This window comes from Mobula hypostoma, chromosome 13, assembly GCF_963921235.1.
Source record: "Mobula hypostoma chromosome 13, sMobHyp1.1, whole genome shotgun sequence".
In the NCBI taxonomy this organism is placed as follows: Eukaryota; Metazoa; Chordata; class Chondrichthyes; order Myliobatiformes; family Myliobatidae; genus Mobula; species Mobula hypostoma.
The window spans coordinates 64,810,797-64,826,307 of record NC_086109.1 but is presented as its reverse complement, the minus strand read 5'-3'; the positions used below and the strand labels follow the sequence as shown (position 1 = coordinate 64,826,307).

At 39.4% G+C, this 15,511-nt stretch overlaps 1 protein-coding gene and 1 long non-coding RNA gene across 5 annotated transcripts in view; one reads left to right on the top strand and one right to left on the bottom strand.

Annotated features, from left to right (window-relative positions):
• The window catches only part of adamtsl3 (ADAMTS-like 3), a 760,337-nt gene that overhangs the window by 580,783 nt on the left and 164,043 nt on the right, over window positions 1-15,511 (top strand). For both annotated transcript variants that reach the window (XM_063065855.1, XM_063065856.1), the window contains one exon: window positions 4,069-4,198. In XM_063065855.1, the coding sequence (XP_062921925.1) occupies window positions 4,069-4,198 (130 nt within the window). The remainder of the gene's footprint in view (window positions 1-4,068; window positions 4,199-15,511) is intronic.
• LOC134355646 (uncharacterized) overlaps window positions 1-15,511 on the bottom strand; it is a 114,892-nt gene that overhangs the window by 33,055 nt on the left and 66,326 nt on the right. The window contains exon 3 of one of the 3 annotated variants that reach the window (XR_010020141.1): window positions 8,831-8,856. The exons of the other annotated variants lie outside the window; for them this stretch is intronic. This is a non-coding gene — a long non-coding RNA (uncharacterized LOC134355646). The remainder of the gene's footprint in view (window positions 1-8,830; window positions 8,857-15,511) is intronic. 3 annotated transcript variants of the gene reach the window in all.

Below are 15,511 nucleotides of genomic sequence, written 5' to 3'. Positions count from 1 at the left end.
CAAAAAAACTTCATTCTCCCTCTCTGCAGACCTCCTGTGCATTTCCATCATTTTCTGCTTTTGTTTCAGGTTTGCAGAATCTGCAGGGTTTTTTTTAAACTTTTATTTCATTGAAATTTATTAGAAGAAAGAACAGTACAGTACAGCACAGAACAGGTCCTTTGGCCCATGATATGGTATCGAACTAATTATGCTAGCAAATAAATGCCTAATTTAATTTACTAATTAAACTAGTAACTAAACTAAGGCCTTCTGTCTTTACTGTCCATATTCCTCATTCACTGCACATTTACATACCTCCCTAAGAACCTTTTAAACACCTCTATCATATTTGCTTCCACTGCCACTCCAGGCAGTGCATTTCTGGTGACCATTACTCTTTGTCTAAAACAGAAACTTCCATATATTCTTTGAACTTGCTCATTTCACCTTAACTGTATTAAACATTTTGACCCTCAGAAAAAGCTACCAATGTCTAACCTATCTAACCTTTCCTAAACCATGTATGTCTCTCATAATCTTGTAAACTTCTGTAAAATTTACATTCAGCTTCTGCTGCTCCAGAGAAAACAACCCAAGTTTGTCCATCCTCTCCATGTAGTGTGTACCCTCTAATCCAGGAAGCAATGTCCCCTCCAAGGAGTGCATGTGTGTGGATGCACACACCTTTTGCTACTAGCACACAAAGGCATTTAAACTGCACATAAAAGGTTGTCACCCTCTTCCTTGTTGGCATGTTAAGTATATTTCACGATTGTACACAAATGCATTTCCTTTTCCGGTTTCTGATACGGACAGTGTTGACAATGTGGAGATTGCTATGATTTGTCTGCATATTTTAGAACTGCAGTCTGTTTTTATTGAAAAAAATGTATTCAGTGTGTAGATGTTGTTGTTACTGGAGGAAAATGAACAGCACAACATTTTTGCATACACTGGTCATTATAAATTAAAGGGGCATTGCTAGGGAGCATCCTGGTAAATCTCTCCCACACCCCCTCCAAAGTTTTATCACCTTTCCTGTAATAGGGTAACCAGAACTGAATACAATACTCCAGATGCAGCCTAGCCAGAGTTTTATTAAAAAAAACATAGAAACATAGAAAACCTACAGCACAATACAGACCCTTTGGCCCACAAAGCTGTGCCGAACACGTCCTTACCTGAGAAATTACCTAGGGTTACCCATAGCACTCTATTTTCCTGAGTTTCGTATACCTGTCCGGGAGTCTCTGAAAAGACTATCATATCCGCCTCCACCACCATCGCCGGCAGCCCATTCCACGCACTCACCACTCTCTGCATAAAAAAACTTACCCCTGACATCTCCTCTGTACCTACTTCCAAGCACCTTAAAACTATGTCCTCTCGTGCTAGCCATTTCAGCCCTGGGAAAAAGCCTCTGACTATCCACATGATCGATGCCTCTCATCATCTTACACACCTCTGTTAGGTCACCTCTCATCCTCTGTCACTCCAAGGAGAAAAAGGCCAAGTTCACTGAACCTATTCTCATAAGGCATGCTCCCCAATCCAGACAGCATCTTTGTAAATCTCCTCAGGTTGTAACATATCTTCCTTAATCTTGAACTTAGTGCCTCAACTAATGAAGGCAACAATATTATATACCTTCTTTATCACCTTTTCAACCTGTGTAGTTACTTTGAGGGAGTTGCTAAATCCCCAACCATTCATTGGCCTGAGGCTATAGCATGTGATGCTGGTACAATTTTACTTTTGTGATGGCATTGGATTTGTTGACCGTGACGTTCTAAACTCAAACAAAGACCTTAAACCCTATCGGATGTAAATAGCCACAAGTACCCTCACTAAAGGGAGATTATACAGTTCCTATTCAATCTTCTAAGATTAGTTTTCTTCCCTGCTTTTTCTCCATAGTGAGAGTAACTGCCAATACCCACTATTTGAGCAGTAGGTCCCCTCACCCTACCAAGGGGAAAATACTTCCAGCTAACAAAGTGGTTTAAAACACAGTTCATTTTTGTTCATTCATAAAAGTTTAAATCCAAGGATCATTCTTAAAACACCTTTAAACCTCATAGAGGATTTCTATCTTAAGCAATTCCAAAGGATAAAGGATAAGGCACAAAGGACTTCCAAAACACTGGTACGATTCCTATAAATTAAAAAGACATGCCAGTAATACAGAGAAGTGAATCCTATGTCGCAGAAAATGAAACTGAAAGAATGGATTCTCGTTCACCCCATATTTCTTCCACATTTCTTGATTTTTCTTAGTCCATTCCTCATAAGTCCTAACTGATCTCTACATTTATATATATCCTTTCTCTTTATCACTTGGGTGACTTCAAAGGCATATGAAATTTCATCAGATTCCCTTTTAACTGAACTGTCTAAAAGCATCTTGGAGTCACAGTTACCAATTAATGCTGTAAAACTAACTTCCTTGAGTACATAAAATACACAACTATAAACACTTCAGTTATGATCTGCAAAATGATATTACCCATCTGGCCTGCAAACTTCCTTGAAATAAGCAACTTAAGAGTCATCTTGGCTGTTTGAATCAAGCCAAATTAAACAAACCATTTTGTTATACTGCACCTTGGACAACAAAACAGGAAGGTATGAGATAGCATCTGCTTCTCACAACTGAAAAGCTGCTCTATAGAAAATACTTGTTTTAAATTCAAGTCGATTACTGCTTTCCAGTTATATTTTTAGAACTGAAGACTGACTCCTGTTTACGACCAGAAACAAAACAAAGCATATCAGTTGGAAATTTACATACAACTGTGATCTTACAGCGGAAAATCCTACAAAAAGTAGTTGAAATGGCCCAGTCCATCAAGGGCAAAACCCTTCCCACCATTGAGCACATGTCCATGGAGAATTGTCGCAGGAAAGCAGCATTTATTGTCAGGGACCCCAATGCTCTCTTCACGCTACTGCCATCAGAATGAAGGTACAGGAGCCTCAGGACTCACATCACCACACCCCTCAACCATCAGACCTCTGAACTTGAGGGAATAATTTCACTCAACTTCACTTGCCCCATCACTAAACTGTTCCCACAACCTCTGGACTCACTTGCAAAGACTCTTCACCTCATGTTCTCAATATTTATTGCTTATTTATTATTTTTTCTTTTTTTTTTGTATTTGCACAATTTGTTGTCTTTTGCAAACTGCTTGCCCTGTTGGTGCTGCCTTTCATTGATTCTATTATGGTAATTGAATTTATTGATTATGCCCACATGGAAATGAATTTCAGGGTTGTAAATGGTGGCATATATGCACTTTGATAATAAATTTACTTTGTACTTTGAACTGGGATCTTACAAGTGGCAGCTGCTGTGTTTAGAAAGCTGAAATTAGCAAACATGAACAAGAGGCCCACTGACCTAGGAAGTGAATACCCATCACACTTTAATGGAAGAATTGGCAAAAATTAATGACATAAGAACTACTACAGTACAGCCTCATTCTTCTCCCTGATCTCTACATCGATGTAATTCTATGAAAGATCATTAGAAGGTGTTTAAGGACAGACTTTGCTTTGATTTATTGAGGCTAACTGTGGAAGTCATACCAGATTCCTAAGCACAGGACATGTATGACATGAATTCACTACCAACCTTAGCTTCTTTCTGTGTGGTTTCATATTCTCTCAGTGAACATGTGGGGCTTTCTCTGGGTGCTCTAGTTTGTTCATGCATCCCAAAGAAATTCTGGAAGGTTAAATGGCATTGGTAAGGGGTTGTACCAAGTGAAGGGAGCCCTAATTATCATAATGTGCTGTGCAATACTGGAGTGTATTTAATCTAATTTCTCTGACATTTGAGGCATCAAAGTCATACTTTAGTGTACAAGTCATTAAGAATGTATGCACAAATGTGCCTTTCACATTGCATTATGTAATAAACAGGGTCGCCAGAATCGTTTCCATTCTCTTAAAAGTTCCCATGTTCCCTCAAAGTTCTTTGTATCACATTTAACATAGTACTGAGTATCAGTCAGTTAATGTATTCTACTTCTTAGATATTCATGACTCTTTTGTTATTTCTTTGTTTATTCTCAACAACAGGGGAGCAGGAAACTATAGTTGTATGTCGTAATAAACAAACACAAGAAAGTGTGGATGAGAGTCTGTGTGACAACTTCAAGCGACCTCCTCATATGGTTCGTGTCTGTGGTACAGAACCCTGTCCAGCCAGGTATGCGGTTTAAAGCCTTCTCATGTCTTCTATTGTGAATTTCTTGTGTGTAACCTAGTGAGAAATGTACTCAATTAAAGTGGGTAAGAGTTATTAATATTGTGAGTGGAGATACGTAATTGGAATTGGAATTGATTTATTATTGTCACATATACTGAGATAAGTGGAACATTACTGTTTTCATGCTATTGAGACAGATCATTCTGTACCAAAAAACAACAGAATGTAGAATATAAAGTTACAGTTTCAGCAAAAGTGTAGTGCAGGTGGACAAATAAGCTGCAAGGCCAATGACAAGGCAGACTTGAAAGATCAGGAGTTCAACTGTACTGTGTAAGAGGTCTGTTGAAGCTTCCGGCATGATAAAAGCTGCTCTTGAGCCTGGTGTGATATGTTCTGAAGCTTTTGTATTTTCTGCCCAATGGTAAATTGGCTTATTACTGTCACATGTACCAAGACACAGTGAAAAACTTTGTTTTGTATATGCCACCACGGCAGATCATTAAGGCACTACAAGGAAAAATAACAACAAAGTGCAGAATGAAGTGTTACAGTGATGGAAGAAGTGGGGTGTAGGAAGTTAATAAGGCTGTAACGAGGTACAAACGCTTGTAGATTGTGAGGTTAAGCACCCACCTGGAGACCATTTACTATTTATGTATCAGTGAGTCAGAATTTTATTCTTTAGGGAACATACTTGGTCATCTCTGTCCAGCTATCCAAAGACTGTCATTCAGAAGCAGGTCTCATATATCTGATTCCCATGAATTATTTCACTAAAATTTTCTGAGCTACCTCAGATCATTTAAGTTCTTTTCTCTGCCATAGTTTGAAACAAAACCATTTCAAGAGTGAATTCTCTGTGCCCTTTAACTCTGTTCATTAGACCACTGAACAATCGCATCGAGGATTGAGGGCACCCTGGGAAACCTCTTCACTCTGAAGCACAGTAATGTACTCTGCAAAATACTCTTATATCAAGAGAAGGCTAGTGACAGTATTTTAACGTGTTATTGGGTTTGCCCTCTTGTTCCTATTCATCAAAAACACATTCTTTCAGCATCATAAATGGAGGTTTAGCTGCTGATCAATTTGCTGTGGCGCAGATCAGTATAATTTTCTTTTTTTTTGTTTCTATCCACTTTCTGGTTTTCTCACCACATAGTCCAAATAGATTCCCCTAATGATGTGTAATGAAATGAAAGGAAGCATTGTTTTCAGACCGCCAAAACAGATGGGATGAAGAGTCGTTTAGGCAGCTACATAGTAACAGAAAAGAATCTTTGCATTAAATGTCATGTGAATCATCTCTCCAGATTGTTGTCTTTAACTTGTTTATGATCCTTGGGTATGGCTGGCTCTTGAATGAGACAATCACATTAAAGACTTGCTAATTGTTATGCTGGCAATGATAAACCTTGAAGTACGTTCATTTAGGGAGGCTGAGAGAATAAGTTGATCCATTGGTGATGAAAGTTCCATCAGCAAGTCAAATCGTTCTAACTCATTCAGCTATTCTTCCAGAAAAGCCATTTGGCACTGCAGAGTCAAACACACGGAACAGATGGATAGATAGATACCTTATTGGTCCCAAAGGAAATTACAGTGTCACAGTAACATTACAAGCGCACAGATATACAAATATTGGAAGAGAAGTAAGCAAGAATTAAAAAATAAGTTACCTCAAACAGTCAAACAGGAGGAGGTCATCACTTCCCCGGTTATAGGTTGGCTCACTATAGAGCCTAATGGCCGAGGCTAACAACCTCATATAGCGCTCTTTGGAACAGAGCAGTTACTAGACCTTAGTCTATTACTAAAAGTGCTACTCTGTTCAACCAAAGTGGCATGCAGAGGGTGAGAAACGTTGTCCAGAATTGCCAGGATTTTCCATAGGGTCATTTGTTCTATCACAGCCTCCAGTGTGTCCAGTTTGACTCCTATAATAGAGCCAGCCTTTTTAATCAGTTTATTTAGCCTGTTGGCATCACCTGTGTTGTTGCCATTTCCCCAGAAGATTGTACTGGTAACAACAGACTGGTAGAACATGTGAAGGAGAGGCCTGCATACTCCAAAGGACCTCAGTCTCCTCAGGAATTAGAGGCACCTCTAGCCCTTCTTGTACACAGGTTCTGTGTAGGTGCTCCTCTCAAGTGTGCCATCCAGGTGCACCCCCAGGTACTTCCAGGTCCTCACCACATCCACATCCTCACCATCAATAGTAACAGGGAGCAATGCAGGTTTAATCTTCCTAAAGCCCATCACCATCTCCTTTGTCTTACTGATGTTGAGCTGCAGATGATTTCAGCTTGCACCATTTGACAAAATCCTCCCCCAGGGCCCTGTACTCATCCTCCCATCCACCCTTTATACACCCAAATATTGCTGAGTCATCAGAGAAATTTTGCAGATGACACGACTCATTGTTGTATCTAAATTCCGAAGTATACAGGGTAAACAGGAAGGGAGCCAAATCAGTCTCCTGTGGTGCCTCAGTACTGCTTCTAGCCATATCTGACACACAGCTCTGAAGTTGCACAAACTGTGGTCTGCCAGTCAGGTCATCCATTATCCAGGAGACAATGGAAGTGCCAAACTTTATTGAACAGAGTTTTCCCCCTAGCAATGAGGGCTATATGGTATTGAAGGCACTTGTGAAATCAAAAAACATGATCCTCACGGTGCTGTCCTGTTTATCCAAATGGGAGTAGGCATTATTCAGCAGATAGATGACCCTCCAATGTACTCCTGACAGGCAAACTGCAAGGGATTGAGGGTTAATCTGACCAGGGGTTGGATGTGCACCAGGACCAGCCTATCTAGGGTCTTCATGATGTATGAGGCAAATATATAAGAAAATTGGCCATCAACTTCCAATCCTGTAGAAGAAGTGGCAGAAGACTGTAAAATGGAAAACCTAAAACTTTTTTTTCAAAAGGAGAGGTTAAAACAAATCAAGTAACATGAACCAGCCAGTTTATCCTTGGCTGTTGGAGAAGTTCTTCAAAACAATAATCATGGGAAGGATTAATTGACACTTGGAAAAGTTTAAACTGAGATAGGCGAACCAGCTTAAATTTATCCAAGGTAATTCATGTCCCACCAACCAAAAGTGTAATTTCTGCTGTGCTAAGGGGGTTGATGAATGTAATGTGATAAAATTGTCTGCGTGCTTGAATTTCAGAGATAGCCATATAACAATTACAGCACGGAAACAGGCCATCTCGGCCCTTCTAGCCAGTGCCGAATGCTTACTTTCACCTAGTCCCATCTACCTCCACTCAGCCCATAACCCTCCATTCCTTTCCTGTCCATATACCTATCCAATTTTTTTTTAAATGACAAAATTGAACCTACCTCTACCACTTCTACTGGAAGCTCATTCCACACAGCTACCACTCTCTGAGTAAAGAAGTTCCCTCTTTTGTTACCCCTAAACTTTTGCCCCCTAACTCTCAACTCATGTCCTCTTGTTTGAATCTCCCCTACTCTCAATGGAAAAAGCCTATCCACATCAACTCTATCTATCCCCCTCATAATTTTAAATACCTCTATCAAGTCCCCCCTCAACCTTCTACGCTCCAAAGAATGAAGATCTAACTTGTTCAACCTTTCTCTGTAACTTAGGTGCTGAAACCCAGGTAACATTCTAGTAAATCTCCTCTGTACTCTCTCTATTTTGTTGACATCTTTCCTATAATTCGGTGACCAGAACTGTGCACAGTACTCCAAATTTGGCCTCACCAATGCCTTGTACAATTTTAACATTACATCCCAACTCCTACACTCAATGCTCTGATTTATAAAGGCCAGGATACCAAAAGCTTTCTTCACCACCCTATCCACATGAGATTCCACCTTCAGGGAACTATGCACCATTATTCCTAGATCCCTCTGTTCTACAGCATTCTTCAATGCCCTACCATTTACCATGTATGTCCTATTTTGATTAGTCCTACCAAAATGTAGCACCTCACACTTATCAGCATTGAACCCCATCTGCCAACTTTCAGCCCACTCTTCTATCTGGCCCAAATCTCTCTGCAAGCTTTGAAAACCAGATGTTTGATGAAGTCCCACACAAAAGAAAAAAACTGGCTAACGGAGTTAAAATCCACAAAATCCAAGTGGCAGTAGCAACATGAAAAGGAAATTGCCTTAAAGCACACAAGGATAGTAAATGTTTGTTTCCATTCAAGAGGATTGTAGACAGACCTAGGGATCTATGTTTTTCCCGGATTTGTTTTGACGTATGTCTTAAACATGGAGCAGCCAAATTTGCAGATGCCACAGATTTTGAAAGTGAGATCTTAAGTAGCGAATATAGGAGAACATAGACTGGTGGGCTGTGCAAAGAAGTAGATGATGAAGTTTAATATAGAAAAGTGTTAACTGATATGCTTTGGCGGAAAGGGTATGTTAAACCAATACAGTCTAAATGACACAGTTCTAATGGGAAAGAGAGTGTAGGTATGCATAAATCTTTGAAAGTGGCAGGCTATTTTGAGAATGGTTGGTAAAGCATATAGGGTCCTGGGATTCATAAATAAAGGCATAAAGCAAGGAAATCATATTGAGTTAGTACAAAACACATTAGGTTACCACTAGAGTATTGCATTCAATTCTTCTCACCTTGCTTTTGGACGAACATAACGATCCTAGAGGGAATGAAGAAAAAAATTAGTAGAATGCTTCCAGGGATGGGAGATTTTAGTTGTAGCTTTAGATTTGAGAAACTAGGTAATGCCATCTGGAAAAGGATGGTTGAGAGGAGATCATGGCTGGTTTACATAGGGTGATCAGAGGGAGGCTCTCCTCGTTACTGATATGTCAGGGATCGGGGGAACATATTTGAAAGTGGGACAAAAATTACAAAAGGATGAGACTCCTTTTATGAGGAGTGTAATTCTGATCCTGACGTCATTGCCTTTAGGGCAGTTGGACACACAGCCAATAAAACATTCAAAAGAGAATTGTGCAGACATTTAAGAGAGAATAATTTGCAGGGTTAGTGGGAAAGCCAGAAGGAATGCATAAACTAAGATTGCTCTTTTAGAAACCATCATAGATTTGATGGACCAGATTGTTCCTTCCATGATGTAATAATTCTCTGATTATGTGAATTACTTTGGAGGAATTAAAGCCGGTTATTTACATAGGTGATACCAGAAGGCAGGAGTGTTACCTGCCGTGGGACCAAGCATCTTTAATTCACAACATCTATGGTCTCCCATTTCCATAATTGCCGAGAATTTCAGCTCTATTCGAATAACTAATCAAAACCCCTCTCACAAAGAATGTTGAAATGTATTTACCTCCTTCAAAAATTTTTGTTTGACTGTTCTTGAAAAGGAACAGCACATATGTTATTTCAACAGTAAAATCCCGAAAAGTCGAAAATCAGTTGACCAAGTTATTGGCGATTTATGAGGAATCCTAACAATTTATCCAGGTCTTTATACATTTTTTTCTATTGAAAGAGAGCACATTTAAATTTTTAATTCAATTTATAGTTTTATATATCTCTTTAAATTTCTGTTGTAAAGGTAAGAATTGTGTGAGATATTTTGTCCACAGAATGTGAGTTTCAAAAGAAATAATTTTTAAAAAGCAATCAGTCGTATGAATTCAAATCATAGTCTTCATCCAATCAGGTCTCCACTCTTCCCCCTTGTTTACAATCAAATTCCAGCTCTTACTTAGAACAAGACCTTCGACTCCGTTAAAGTTCCTTTCCTCTAGTTTTATCTTATGGCTTCCTTCACCAGGCGTTCCCAAAATCCATTGGCGCAGCGCAGTAGCTTTGTGCCATCGAAGTCAATCCAATGGCCATTGCAAATGCAGTGTTCTGCTTCTGACAATTTCTCCAGGTAACCCAAATGGATACACCTCCTGTGCTCCTTGACATGGGCTTCACTGTGCATCCCAATTGGCTGATATACACTGTTCTGCATTCATAGACGGCAGACTTTGTCATCGAAACATCGGTTAAAATCAGTGCCTGTACCAGGCTGGAAGTCCGAGAAGAGTTTATTTGTCATATACACAGGGAAAGCGCTAAAGCTCTTTTTATACAGTTATGTAATTAACTCAATTAAATCCATTAATACCATGTAAAATGTGTGAATTTTAAAGTACAGGAAATTATTCAGCCTATTAATCACATGATAATGCTTTGGAAGTATCATCGAATTTTCTGTAGTTCTGAAGCTCTTTCCCCTTTCAATGATTGCCAATGAATCTGTTCCTACTGTCCTTTCAGGCAATCCAACTCAAGCTGGGGTATGTCACTGCATAGAAAATCTACATCTATTGCACTTTTAACTATTCTGAGGATTACTTTGAGTGGCATTGCCTTTCCAGAGGTGCAAATTTCTCCTTAGTTATTCTTTTTTAAAACCTGTAATGTCTTGGAATGCCTCTGTTATGTCTCATATTCACCTTCTCTGTTCCATAAAAAAAATGGTTCTTGCTTCTCTAGGCTCTCTACAACACTACTAATGCCCCATATCTTTACTGAATATCCTCTACATTCTCCCTATGTCTTTTAAACCCTTCATCTTCACAGAAGTCAGAATTAGACACTTCATTCCTAACCAGTGACCCTTGAAAGTACAGCATAAGTTTTCTTTTTGCCTGTCTTAACCCTTATTGACTGCTTTTCCAACCTGTCATCTTGATTTGGAAGGTTAGGGAGAGAAAATCAGCTTGATTTCTGTTCCTTGTGACTATCCAAAGAAAGCTGCTGGAATTTCAGATGTGTGGAAGATAAGAACAGGAGACAAGTCCAGTGTGTGAATATTAATTAGGAATAGAGTTAAATCTAAATGTATTGGAGTTTATTAGTAAGAATCCTGGTTTGCAAAAACTTATCTACAATTACTTGCACCTAAGAAATGGCTGAATGAAGTCCAGACTGTGTGAAAATGGCATCTGATAAACACTCTCAGTAAGGAAGAGAGTTGTTAGGAAAAGGATAATAGTCTCAGAGCTGGCTGGTATCTTTCCTCACTGCCTCAGTAAAGCAATCAACATAATCAAAGACTCCACCCACCCCGATATTCTCTCTTCTCTCTCATCGGGCAGAAGATACGAAAGCCTGAAAACACATACTGCCAGGCTCAAGGACAGCTTCTTTCCCACCATTATCCCAGTCTTGAATGGACTTCATGTATGATAAGGTGATCTTGTGGCCTCATGTCTACCTTGTTGTGATATTGCACTTTATCTTTTATTTGCAATACACTTTTTCGGTTACTTTTGCATTTTATTCTGTATTGTTATTGTTACACTTTATTCTAGCTCAACATGCTGTGTAATGATTTGATCTGTATAAATAGTACGTAGGACAAGTTTTTTCACTATATCTTGGTACATCTGACAATAATAAACCAATAGTAATTCTTTAGGCTGCCTTCTGCCAATGGTTCCCCAGAGTTGCCATGGGTGACATTCATGTATCAGCTTGAATGACTTCTGCGCTTGGGTATTGCATTGAAGAAGACAGAGGTGTTCTGCAGGAAATTATCTCTCTCCCTTTGCATCTGGTCCTTTAACTTTATTCCAGGAAAGACTAAAAAAGTTGGCACACCCACTATTATTTGAATTGTGTCATTAACCTCAAGTGGTGATAGCAGATGACTGTTTTCTTTGTTTCACTTCATTTTGTTGTATCATTATATTTTAATTAATTTACATGATTTCATCTGTTTTAATCATATTTTAATAATAACTTTTGCCTTGGTATTTACGTATATCTGAGCTGTGTTTAAGTGTTTCCAATTTTTTTTTTGATGGAATCTAAATCATGGTCTTGTTGGGGGCTTTGCTGTTGCTTGTATGGCGGATGGTGGGAAGGAGGGGCTGATACTTTTGTGGAGGCAGGTGGGTGGAGAAAGGGGGGGTTCCATGAGAAAGGGGCGAGGAGTCCATAGATGCTTTGTTGCTGCTTGTGCATGGGAGGGGATAGTGCGGGCTTTTGGGTTCAAACGTTTTTCTGTCATTCATCTCTGGGTTTTTTTTTGTGGATGTCTGCGAAGAGTAAGAATTTCATGTTGTATACTGTATACATTCTCTGATATTAAATTAAACCATTGAGCCATTGATCATCAAGGTAATTTGCAACAAGAGCCTTTAGTACAGAAGACAATTCTGGGAAAATATGGAGACTGGGTGGATGGAGAAGGACAGAGGCTTAGGATCTGGCATCTGAGGCTTTATCAGTGCTTCTGGCTCATTTTGCTTCATGGGACAATAATTGCAGTGAGGGATGCAATTCATTTCATCCCACAGTGTGTCAAAGTGTGTAGCCACAGGGGAGGTGCAGGGGCGTGCTTGTGGATGATGTGTTCGATCCAGGATGAATCCGCCCCCTGTGATTTTGAAGTAATTTTATAAATTACTGTCTACTTTTAAAAACAACAATTAGATGTTAAATTTCCTGTCTACTCTTGGTGAAATTGTGTAGTTAAAATTGTGTTGGCCTGTGTGCTTGAAACTGAGCCAATCCTAATGTTCACTTCAAATCGTTCATAGGGCTTGAGTTACATTATGCATCAAGTAATGATGAGGGAGGTTTATCTGTATCTGGAAAGTGGAATGATGCAAAAAGTAGAAAAGACCAACAAATGTCTGCAGTCAGTTCTGATTATTGGGCTTTCAAATGCTCCTTTTATAAATCTGGAAGCACTATGATTTCTTGTCTGGTATCAAACATTGATTGTAACACCAAACAAAAGATAAAATAATGCTGTCTACTTCTAGTCCTTTAATGGAAAAAAGTGACAATTTTACCATATCACGTTCAGTTGGCCGTGATTCTGTTTAGGTGGCATTTCAGCAAAGTGAAGAGTTTGGAATTACCATTAGCTTATCACACATGGATCTCCGTGTGAAAAATTAAAAGGTACAATCACTTAAAAAGCAGTGATAGCAAACAGGACCAAAATTTCCAATTCTAATTATACCTAAGTAGCGGTTTTCTGAATGCTACTTGGGTTAATATTAAAAATGGCTACAGACCGAGTAGGAAGTCAAATGGGAGCAGGAAGTAGAGACAATGGATAAGTGACCAAATAAAACTGTATTCTCTTTCATGACAGCCACTGCCTTTCCCAACTTATGTCACAGTTAAATGTGTCTCTGTCAATGCTAAACTCTTCTTTGCAATGTGTCTTATTATTGCTTGTAACAATGCCCACCCCTTCCTCTTTCACACCTCCAATCGGTTTCTCTGCCCAGCATCATGGGCTGGTTTATTATGCTTATTTATTTATTCATTGAGATACAGCACGCAATAGGACCTTCGAGCTGCACCGCCCAGCAACCCCCTATTTAACCCTAGCCTAATCACGGGCCAATTTACAAAGACCGATTAATCTACCAACCAGTACATCTTTGGACTGTGGGAGGAAACCAGAGCACCCGGAGGAAACCCATGCAGTCAGGAGGAGCACGTACAAACTCCTTACGGGTAGCGGCAGGAATAGAACTCATGCTGCTAGTACTGTAAAGCATTGTTATAACCACTACTCTACCATGCTGCCCTAGAGTAGGAGATTGGTAGATTTTTTTTACAATTAAGGATACACGGGAACTACCAGGAAGGAAACACCTTGCTGCCTCCCTTTGTCCTCTTACTACACCCCTCTTTATAGGTCTCACCATCTTGTCTTCATTTTCTAACTGTTGGCCCTCCTTTACTGTACCTATCCATTCTCCTTTATCACATTCCTCAGTCCTCCTCTAATAGCCTGAGCTTGTTTCCCATCCATAATTAAAACAACCAGAAAATAAGTGTTGACTTATACAGTGGGATATCATGAGATGTAAGAGCAGAATCGGGCCATTTGGCCCATCAAGCATGCTCCACTGTTTCAACATGGCTGATCCAATTTTCCCCTCAGCCCCAATCTTCTGCCTTCTTCACATATCTCTTCATGCCCTGACCAAACAAGAATCCATCGACCTCTGCCTTAAAATACACACAGGCTGGCTTGGTCTCCACAGCTGCTTGTGGCATCAAATTCCACTGATTCACGACTCTCTGGGTAAAGAAATTCCTCCTCATTTTCATTTTCAAAGGATGCCCCTCTATTTCGAAGCTGTGTTTTCTGGTCTTAGACTCTCCACCATAGATCCATCCTCTCCACCTCCACTCTATCAAGGCCTTCCACGATTTGATAGATTTCAATTAGGTCACCCCTCATTCTTCTGAATTCCAGTGAATACAAGCCCAGTGCCACCAAAAACTCTTCACACGATAGGTCGTTCAAACCCGGAAGCATTTTCATGAACGTTCTTTGAACCCTCTTCCTATTGATTTTGTTCAGGAAATACTTTTTCTTCCATTGTGTATTTGCAATGAGAAAATACACTCCATGGAAACTCTCGCAGTAATTCTGAACTGGTTGGGTTGCTGTGATGACTGATGAGATGGAAAATGGATTTACAATTTTCTAGAAAATACATTGCTTACTTTTCTCTGTCAGATTTCCAAATATCATACACAAAGATTTAGACTGTGACTGTTCAGTAATGTCAATGATTCAAGCACAAACAGCAAATAGATTAAATTTGTCTGCTTCTAGGTACTGATTGAAGGAGGAATTTGACCAGGGCACTGGGGAATAATTCCACAGGAACCGTAATGTTCCTATAAATCACCAGAACAAACAGATGAGCTAAAGTTTTCCCATTTTGTCCTCCTGTGGGAAACTGACTGTACCCAGCAGAAATATATATACATTTCTGAAATGTGAATGGTCATCTTTTAGTCTGGATTAGCCTGCCTCATTCAATGTTTTCTCACAAAAAAATGTCAATTTATTTACTGGAGAATTAAAAGCAAGTAGAATTGGGGAAGGAGAGACTTGGAAATTGCATTTACATAGTACCTATCACAACTTCCAGATATTCTAAAGCATTTTACATGGAACAGTGGGGAACAGTGTAAAGACATGTGAGTACGTTTGTGCATGGCAAGATCCCTGAACTTGTGATATGATAGTGATTGGATCATCTGTTTCGAATTTTGGCTAAGAGGTGAATACTGAGCACAACAGAGGTAACTGCTTATTCAAAATTCTGTACTATGCTTGAGAAATTCAGTGCCTTTGTCTAACCTTAATCTCACCAGCTGTATATACCTGTTATACTTGATCATTTTTGATAAAGTGCGGATTTTGCTTCGTTGAATTACAACAATCCCTGCGAATAATATTTTCCAGAACCATTTCCCCTCCACAAATTCTAACAGTAGCCTGATGATAAATTGACATTGCAATGCTGACACATAAGTAAAAAATCCTTTTG